General features: G+C 32.4%; 1 protein-coding gene across 1 annotated transcript in view; it reads right to left on the reverse strand.

Annotated features, from left to right (window-relative positions):
- Positions 1–3,817, reverse strand: part of LOC125845684 (pentatricopeptide repeat-containing protein At1g80270, mitochondrial-like) — a 3,991-nt gene extending 174 nt beyond the window's left edge. The window contains exons 1-3 of the mRNA XM_049525225.1: positions 3,684–3,817; positions 2,388–2,979; positions 4–32 (exon numbers count right to left, since the gene is read on the reverse strand). Coding sequence (XP_049381182.1) covers positions 4–32; positions 2,388–2,979; positions 3,684–3,718 — 656 coding nt within the window. The 5' untranslated portion in view covers positions 3,719–3,817. The remainder of the gene's footprint in view (positions 1–3; positions 33–2,387; positions 2,980–3,683) is intronic.
- Positions 3,818–10,937: the final 7,120 nt, after the last annotated feature.

A 10,937-nucleotide genomic window follows, 5' to 3' on the forward strand; every position in this document is an offset into this window, starting at 1 on the left:
AGCTGATTTTTTGACTCCAACCACTCAGAGAGCTGTCAAAAGCCAGAAATTACTATAATTGAATGACAGCAAGATGATGACAATAGAAATCGACAAACTAATCAGGTTATAAGCTGTTTTTTTATCCTCAATGTGAAACTCATAGAACTAGTGTTTATCACTATCTCCCTAAAGCCGTGTTCTACTGCAGACATAAGTTGACATGACAACTAGAAAGCAGCTTAATATTTTCACTCTATTTTAATATACAGCTTAAATAGACAAAGAGGGCAAAAGGAAAAAACAAACCAATGCAAAAGTACCAGCAGACCAGGAAAGATGCAGCAGAAGCAGGAGATTACTATGAATTTCGTATGCAGTAATCAATATGAAGTGAGAATATACAGGCATTTGAAAAATATTTGGTTGAAGTGGAAAAAAATAAGTATTTGAAGTTGAAGTTGAAATTAGTAATTGGAGATACTAACAACATACCCAGTGTAATCTCACAAGCAGGGTCTAGTCTAGGGAGGGTAGAGTGTATACCTTGCCCCTACCTTGGGAGGTAGAGAGGTTATCTCTCATAGACCCTCGGCTCAAGGAAAAGCATTTCAGAGGAGATCAAAAAATAAACAACGGAATTGAAGAAATCATGGCAAAATACTAGAATAAACATGGCAAAACATCCTGAAAAAAGGCCAGTAATGAAAACTAGTGCGATAATCAAAGTACAAGAGATGGTAGATAGTAACAGAAATCAAAGGACAAGAAACTACAAGAGAAATACTATGACTACTAGTATCCTTGTGAGACAATGTTCTACTATCTACTAACCTTCTACCCTAATCCGTGTCCTCCACAACCTCCTATCTCAGGTCATGTCCTCGGTAAGGTGTAACTGTGTCATATCATGTCTAATAACCTACTACTACTACTACTACTACTAGTATTTGGAGGTATTCTTTCCAAATTCCTCAGCACCGCTATTTTTGCAAGTTTTTCAAGAATTTCACAAAACAAAGAAGGCATACAAAATTAGGGAATTATTTTGAGATGTAATGGGAAAACAGTCTTAAATTAGTTAAACTTCCTTCATCAAAAAAAAAAGAAGTTAAAACCCAAACTTTGAACCATCCATGTACTACTCGTATCAAGTAACTCTAAGGAGAAAAATTCTCACAGAGAAATATGAATTCGAAATGATTTTACAGGCAATAGTCAATTAGTAATATCAAAGAACACAAACATCAACTTCTGGAGTAAGTTTTCTACTTAAAATTTGTACTTAACTGCTACCTCCTTTTGATACCTCAAAAAAGAGGAACATCAATAAAAGATGTACCACTATTGATGGTCCTTTACGTATGCGTAGAAGAAACACATTATATATGCAGCGCAGCTGCAGTTTCAAGTTCACTCCCCCTAAAAAGGATTAAGGTGAATTGAGATTGGACGAGATTCTAGTCTGAAATGCAGAGACTTCAAATGTCCAATTTCAATCTTCCACTATAATGACATGATAAATGAAAATGTAGTACACACAGAATTAAAATGAGATGGCTGAAATGGAAAGGTGTTATAGGAGCGCTATGCAGTATGAAAACACCTAACAAGTGAAAGAAAAAAAAATTGGATCTAACAATGAAAGCCAAAATTTTGGAGAATACAATTAGCATAGGTCTAGCTCTAATACTATGTAAGAAAAAACAACCATATAACCTAACTCAACAAAAAAACCTAGCTCATGAGGTGAGGATTGTTCAAGTCCTTGGAAGAAGACAACAATTTTTTCCCTCCACCAATGTGATACACTCTAACAAAGATACATTACTTACTAGCATGGAATGAATGAACCAAGATAAGGACTGACTATTACAAGGATTCATACAAATTGACAAACAGTTCACAGATTGATTGATATGCTAGTTTCTGTTTTTGACCATGATTAGAGCCAAGTCAGTTCTCATAATAGGTTTCGACTTTGAATAATGAGACCATAAATCTTAAACATCCATCATGAGGGAATGAGATTACAGAAAGAAAAAAGAACTCCATCTTTGCCAAGAGTAAGTCGAAAAGTTTTTATCAAAATGTATTAGCTGATGTTTTTTCTTTATAGTTGCTCAAACTAAAGAGAGAAAGTACTGGTGGTAAATCCAAAATTATTTAAAGAGATACTTCTTGATGTTCAAGCTTCATTATTTCTAAAATGGCTAATGATTGCACAGTTTACAATGTTATAAAAGAAAACCTATTAATGCATCATGACCCTGCTAGTAATGTAAGCACACAATGATCATTTTTTATGACAAGCAGACAGTTAGCACTTTAAGATCCTGATGGTAAAACCTATAAATGCATCAAAATTTAAATAAGATATCAGATCTAATATAAAAGAGATAGATTACCTGCAGTGCCTTCCCGTACATGCGCCTTTTACGAAAATTAAGCATCGCTGCTGCTACTTCTACCCGTGTGACGTTATTTCCTTCAACCCATTTATCCATGATTTTACTAACAGGTAAAGCTGGTGCTGCCATGATAGCATTGAATAATGCTGAAGAAACTCCGTTCCTTGGAGACTTCCGTTTGTTAATTTCAGCCTCTGTATCAGACAATAATTCCTGAGGTGCTTCCACATCTTCACCATCAAGATCCTCTTCGGAAAGCTCATGCTCAGAGACTGACTCGTCTACTTTGTTGACTTCTTGTATTGCTTCAGTTGCAGTAGAAGATTCAAGCTCTGAAAATCCATCGTCTGAACTACTATCTTCCTCTCCGCTGCTCTTTGTGCCAGCTTGTGACGAGAAGCTTCGGCTTTCCCTGAATACTCTTAGAAAACCATGAGACGTTATTTGGAATCCTCTATATGTAAGAGGTCTATGTGATATTACATTGGAATCCCCTTTAAGCCCATCATTGTGTCCTTTAAGGCATTGACTTGAAATATCTGAAGTGGCATAACATATTCGAGAGCCTCCGGTCATAAATACTTGTTTCCTGGAGCAGATAACCAATTTCATTAATAAAGTGTCCATTATCTAAGCTAGAAAAGACTCTCTCTCTCTCTCTCTCTCTGGAATCGGAAGACATAGCAATGTTAAGAGAACAAAGAAGATGAATAAATATTCTAAGTAACACTCCAACACTCCCTACACGATATTACTTTCTTTAACGACATGTCTACATTGTTGTAAATTCTTGATACTCAAAAATATCACCAAAATGTTACCCTTGTATTCTATGTTTTACTTGGTATGATCATCATATGTCACTTACATTATATCCAAAACAAACTTACAAATGCTCCAGAAAATGACTTCTCAAGGTAAAATACGATAAATGAAAGCTAGGCTTTGTTGTTGTTTTTGTTGAAAACTGAAAGTTACACTCCTCTGTATCAAACATAAGCTATATAGTAGTCTATACAAGTGCAGAACATCCATTCTTCTTTCTTATTTAGATTATGAAATTAATAAAACTGAAATAAACAAACCTTTTCTAGACACCAAATACTTCCTACCCAAATTATACTATCGGAAAACACAAAAACCATACTTGATTCACCAAAAACAACTGAATATCAAAATTCACAGCAAAATTAGATGTGTTTGGTATGCAGGAAATATTGTTGGTTCTCCATTTCCTTCAACACTACACATCTAATAAAAAGGAAGAAAATTTCTGAGTAGAGATAGGATTACTTGAAGGAAGAAGATACTCGACGAACTGCCCACATGGTTCCTTCGTCAAAGTGTAAATGTGACTCTCGAAAACTGAAGAATCTCTTAAACCCTAAAAACCCTCTCTGTTTGAGTTCGCCTTCTAGATATTCTCTTTGACCCGGTTTGCAAACCCTTTCAAGAATTGTACTATGGGGTCGTTCGGTAGGGAGTATTAGGAAAAAGAATCCAAGTATTATGTGTGATATTATTTAGCACTATATTTAATAGGAATTTTAGGTCTATGTATAACTAATCCATTGATTAGTTATACATGCTACATGGTATTATAGGATGTATAACTAATACCTTTCATTTGGTGGTATCAGGAATACGTGAGATCTAATACCATGAGACTAATCTAAGACAAAAATATCCCTCAAATCTTTTTAATCATTTTGTTTATTTTCTTGATTTTATGTTTTATATTTATACTAATAAATTTATTTAAATAAATTAGCTTACAAATCTTATTATTTAGACATAGTTTTTTGTTGCTAAAATATGAGTTATTTAATCTATTTATTATTAATATAGAATATTATAATTCGACTAATATGCCAATGTTGATGTATGAATTTAAGAACAATTCATAAGTCAAATATTGCCTCTTAACAAAAATACATTGAAACATTACACAAGTAATCTAAAACAAGAGCATATATATATATATACCAAAATATTACAGAAAATACAGGAAATACAGAAATTACAGAAAATTACAAAAAACACAAATAACAGAAATCATCAGAACTAATACAGCAGAATCAGCAGAACTAATACAGCAAAATAGCAGAAATCAGCAGAGTAATAGAATAGCAGAATAGCAGAAATTGAGTTTTTTGTAAATTCTACTCAGTACTCCCTCTTACTCGTGTCTGGTCATGTTTATCTCATATATATTCTGTTTTTCCTTTATTTTTTTTATTTTTTTTATTTATGTTACTACCCCGTTCATCTCTTCCCTTTAACCTGTATTCTTAAAAACTTCTTCATTAACCCCACCTCGGAAATGGCCAACAAGACGTCCTGTGATTTTTGCGGACTTTTTTAAGGCCTTAGAAACATCCTAGGAATTTACAGGTTAATCCATCGTTGTTATTAAGAAGTTAAAAGTCTAACCATATACTAAGGGTAGTTTTATACTATAAACATATTTACATATTAAAGCAAACACGATTTAAAACAGACATACTTTACATATATTTTTAGGGAAAATTACAGGAAACATAAGAGACTTACATGACTTAGACGGAGAGAGGTTTCCCTTTCGGGAACCCCGACTGACTCTTACACACTTAAAACAAACTTTTTTACAAGTTGAATATTACAAGAGGGATTTTTAGGAGTTTTTGGATTGAGTAGTGGAGATCGTTTTTCTAAACATTGGGAAGGGGAATATGTTGTGTGTTTTCTCTTTCTGGTTCTTTTTTCTTGTCTTTCTTAAGTGTGGAGGAGTGTCTTTATATAGAGGTTGAGGGGGACTTAGCATAAAGCGTGGAAGAATCCTAATGGCCAAACATGGCCGACGCACTAAGATAATGGAATAAAAAGTAACGGCCTAAAATTGGCCAACGCTTTTACAAGATTAGCTCAAATAATTCATGTCTGGTACACATTTGGGCCCCATCGCACATGCATTATTTTCACTTCACAAAACTTTTACACAAAATAAGACGCGTGCTTATCAGTTTTTTCCTCCTTGAAGGATAGTGATAAAGTAAGTACTCACACGATAAATGTGGGCATACCCACATGGCACACTTTTATTCCTACTTTAAATTATTGTCTTGTTTTGTCTTGTTCTCCTTCTTCTTTCTTCAGTTTGTCTTCAGGTATCAAGGTTGTGAAGGGCTTCGGAATCAAAACTCATTCCTGAATCATCATCTGCATTGGGATTTTGAGCATCTTGATAATATGAATGTTCTCGATAGTCTTCTTCTCCTGAATTGTTGGATCTGGTTATGTTATTATTAGTATTTCTTGGACTAGTATTAGGTCTGTTTCGTTCTGTATCTGGTACTAGTCTGTCTCCGTTTGGATCTGGATTTGGTGGAGTAATTACATGTTTATCTTGTCCCTCTTGGAAAAACTGTTCTAAAGTCTTTTTTATTATGCTCTCTATTTTATCATTCTTTTTCTTTTTATGGAGCATAGTCTTCTTTGTTGTTGTCTCTACCTGAATAAATGATTTGGGTAACCTTCGTCTGGATGAAGAACCTTCACCTTCACTTTTTGGCAAAGTGACAGCCATAAACGGGTTTGTTGTATCTTTACCGGCTACCGTTTAAACCGGACTAGTTGTATCTTTGTTATCCGATACAGTGGATCTTTTTGCATTCGTTGGGGAATGCACACTCTGCTCATCCATTTTTTCGAGAGATGGAAAACTCTTTTCTGAGGTCTGTGTACTGGTATCAATCTTCTGAATGGAGTCTTTACCTTTGAGTGATTTTATCTGCTCCATTAGTTTAGTGTTCTCTTGGAGTAATGCTTCCACCTTTGCATTTAATCTTTTGAAGGCCTCGGTCATTGAAGAACAATGGTCACAAAAGATTATTTTGTCTGTGTCTTTTTGGATATTGTATTGAAGGGTCTTTTGGGGATTCTGTCTGAGGGCTGGAGAAATATAGTAATTTGGACCAAGTATCCATCTTGCATAATCTAGTGTTTCAGTAAAATCATTAAAACCTTTAAAAAGAGGAGTTTTAACTCCGTTTATAGACTCTACTACTTCTATCCATGTTTGAAAAATACCGTTAGTCTTACCATGTATTACCACATAATATTTAAATTTATTCTCTTTACTTTTGTTTGTAAAGTATTGACATAAAGCATTTAATGAAGCTATAAAATATTTATTGTCTTTCTTATTATATGTCATCCATAAATTGTCTGCTAAGCATTTCTGAGGTTTGTCTAACACACATTCTGGCAATTGTCTAAAAGATAAATGTGAATTCAGATAACATATTAAATTATGCTTACCGAAGTACATACGATCCATCATCTCTATTGATGGTGTCTGAGGTCTAAACTTCATATTACTTAATACAATTTGAGCGTATGAGTCTGATGCTGAGGCTACTCCTTTTCCTTTGTCTGTTGAACTAGTTGGTCTCATGCTGAAACAAATATACGGTTAAGTTATTTTAATATTTAGTCTACTTAATTGATCTGCTAAACTGTTATCCTTTCCTTTTATATATTCAAAAATAACATTTGGATAAATGGATATAGTATCCATAAAATTTATCCATCTTCTCTTGCTACTAGCTTTTTGATTTATTTTTTGATGAAATTTAACTATGGCTTCACAGTCAGTTCGTACTAATATCTCATTTTTATTTAAAATATATAACTTAAAACTATTAAGACCATATATTATTGGGAAAATGCATAAGTACCCCCCCAGCCTATGCCCGAAATCCCAGAGACACACCTAACCTTTACTAAGGTCCTATTACCCCCCCGAACTTATTTTTTAATTAATTTTTTACCACCTTTTGGCCTACGTGGCTGAGTCCGTGACTTCACCTATGTTAGGCGCGTGGGTGAAATTTTTAGACAACACTGACCAATAAAAATTGGCCACGTGTTAAAATAAACTTTATTGTTGTTTATTGTTCTTCATCTTTAACTAAGTTTTCTTCTTCTTTATTGTTCTTCATCTTTAGAAAAAAAAACCTCCATTATCATTATCATTCAAGTTAAATTTCTTCTTGCTTCGAAAAGGTAAAGTAAAATTTTAATATATTCTTTATATTTACACCTTTTTATTTCGATTGTTAATTCTGATTTTAAATTTCTTTCACAATTTTTATGTATAAATATTAGGGTTATGACAAAATCCGAGTTGAATAAGTTGTGTATGGAGCTAGGTGAAGGATGTCCCTTGCTGAGGGATATTGTGTTGTCTCACTGTCATCAAATAACAGATGTANTCCGGGCATGTGAATGCTGTCCATTCTATACTTTTTTCATACATTTTTACCTGCCAATATCCTGACTTACAATCGAATTTACTAAATATTCTTTTTTCTTGGATTCGATTGATTAATTCATTTTTATCAGGTAATTTATATGCATCAGTTCTTGTATTATCATTAAGTCTTTTGTAATTAATTACCATTCTTGTTTTACCTCGCACTATCTCACTATGATCTCTAACCATAAATGTTGCTGATCTATGTTTTGATGTAGATCTTCTTATTACTCCTAAATTTAGTAATTCTTTTATTTGTACACTAAAGTCTTCCAAGTCTTGATTAGTTGCTTCAATGGCGGCTGTTTTTATTATGTATTCAGGGTTTATGATATTTAATTTACATACTACTTTATTATTTTCCTAGTATTTTAAAGGTTTTTCTCCTATTATTTCCATTTCGTCTAATATTCTTACTATATTTTCTAAGTCCTTAGGACTTCTAATTGTACCTATCTAGTTGATTCCTGTTTGGAAATTATAGAATTCATTTTCTACTTCTATTAGAGTATAATCTTTTTCTCTTATATCATATTCTTCTTCTTCCTCGTACTGTTCTGTTTGGCCTAAATCTTTACAACATTGGCTTTTATCTTTGCAGTTTTTACAACATATTTGTGAACTATCATTTTCAGAATTGCTTGGAGATATACCAGCTTGTCTTCCTTTTGTTTCAAATTTAATAGTTTGTACTGGTGTATAAGTAAGATGCTTAAAGAATATTACCCCATCTCTTGTAATTAATGTCCCCCCGTTATTTTGTATCATAAATTTTAATCCTAATACAAAATCTACATTTATGTTTAGATCTCTTACCCATATCCTGTCAAGTGTATACATTGGTTTATAAAATTCATTGCATGTATTAATAAAACTTACCTGAGTCTTTCCGATATAATGTTGGTAGGTATTGTATGTTCCATCCATTTGCATTGCTGCAATTGGCTTGTCTAATGTCCTGATTAATTTTGGGGGCAAAATCTTTTTATTTATTATACCACCTGTACATCCTGTGTCTACTAATGCTAAAGTTTCTAACTCAATATCTTGTATTTTAAGTCTGGCTAAGACTTTAATAGTAGTGAATTTTTTATCTTCATTACATATGAAATTCTCATAATGGTTTTCTCTAGTTTCTATGTTCATTAATTCTGCTTCTTGGGTAGATGTGTTGTACATCCCCCATTCTTCTGCTCTTTGGATCGATTCTGTATTTTCTTCAAGTTTTTGTTTTCCTTTTTCTAACGACACTACCTTTTGCTCGAGTTCGTTTATTCTATTTTCTAATGTTATTAGTCGTAAATTTATTGTATCATTATTTATATCTATCTTTTCACGTCCTTTTATTTTTATTTTTAACAGGTTTTCTATGCATGCGATACATCCTTCAGCATAGCAAAACTTACATTTTACTCTTTTTTCTCTACTTGGATACCATTTACATAGAATACATTGGTTACTATCTATTCCTTTATTCCTTTCAAATTCATGGGTACATTCTTGTAAAACATTCATCATTGTGTTTATTTGTAATTCTTCTAAGTCTATATTTTTAAATTCTAATCCTATTTCATTTATTAATTCTTCATTAGCTGAATCTGACTCATCAGATCGTGTTGTTTCTTCTATTTCTACACTTACTATAGAATATATGCTTTTATTGTCTGACATGTATTCATCTACATTAATTAAAGTTTCTTAAAAATCTTCTATTAATTGAGAATTTCTAGTTCTAATATTATTTCTTTTAGGACATACATTTGTCAAATGTTCTATACTTCCACATGTGAAGCATTCTAGCTTATTTTTATAATTTCTATCATTTCTATATTTTCGAACATGTCTATCTTTATTTAGATAAGGTTTCCTGGCTGAAGATTTTTTAAAATAGTATTTTTTATTATACTGCTGATTATAGTAGGGTTTATATTTCTTGTATCTTTTCTTAGGTATATTTTGTCCTTTATCATAACTTTGGGTTGTATACATGACATTTTTACAGAAACTCATTTCATTCTATTTTAGTTGTTTCTGTATTTGTATATTTGTACATTTTTCTGTTAAGACTTCCATTATATGTTGTACTTTGTGTCCTATAGACCATTTACCGTTTGGATTCTGTATTACTCCTTCTCTTTTATATCATCTTTCTTCTATTTCTCTGCCTAAGGCTCCTGGTAGTTTATTAAATAACTTTTTTCCTAATTCTTCATCAAAAGAATTCCCACTAATTGTACAGTAATAATAATAATCTTTAAGAAAGTTTTTTATGTGGAACCAACTTGTAATACTTAACTGTTCTAGGTGTATCAAAGCATTTCTTTGTAAGACTACTAAGCCACTATTAGGGTCTTCTCCTGTAATTAAACTGTGTATTTTATTTGTAAAATTATACGGGTTTGCTCCCAGGTTTACTAAAGCTTGAAATTCTTGTGGGAAATTAGATTTATATGCTTCCCATAAGGCCTTTGCAGATTTTCCTAAAAAAGTTTCCATATATTTATACATTGTTTCTGCGTCTGCATCTTGGTATGTTTTTATATAGTCTGCTACTACTATTCCTTTCCATAAATCTATTACTGCATTCCACATTTGAGGGTCATGTGCTGCTATGTTTAATATTTTTCCTTTACTTCCTCCTTCTTGTAACCTAATGGGTTCTTCTATAGGCATCCTTCTACCCATTGGTCTTACGTTTTCAGTTACTGTATCTGGGTTTACCCTATAGACTCGTCTTCTTGGTACATTTCCTATACTTGTGTCTATTGTATGGTGTTGAGCAGTTCGTCGGAACGGACTAGCACTTGAACTAGTAGATTCCATAAGTTCTTTTTGACTTATTATAGAATCTTTTTCTATTTCATCTTCACTTTCATACAGATTTTCTAGTATTGTTTCAAGGTTTTCTATTTTGTCTTGGTTATTATATTCTTTTCTGTATCCTATATTATCAGTTCTAAATTCGCATGTTTTAAAATGTCTGTCTACTTCAAATATACCCATATTTCCTGTCTTACATCCTTTACATTTAAAAGTTATATCTGTATTATTATTATATCTTGTTTCGGCTTCTTGCAAAGCTTCATCTACTTCATATCCTTCTTGTATTATTTCTACATTCATAAACTTTTTTTCTTCTTCTAATTCTAACTCTTCTTCTAAGTTCGTTTGATTAGAATAATTATAATTTGTGAATCTAATAGATGTTTCTCCTTTTGTATTAGTATACATTAGATGAGATTCTGGTATGA

The sequence above is a fragment of the Solanum stenotomum genome, chromosome 11 (genome assembly GCF_019186545.1).
Source record: "Solanum stenotomum isolate F172 chromosome 11, ASM1918654v1, whole genome shotgun sequence".
Classification (NCBI taxonomy): Eukaryota; Viridiplantae; Streptophyta; class Magnoliopsida; order Solanales; family Solanaceae; genus Solanum; species Solanum stenotomum.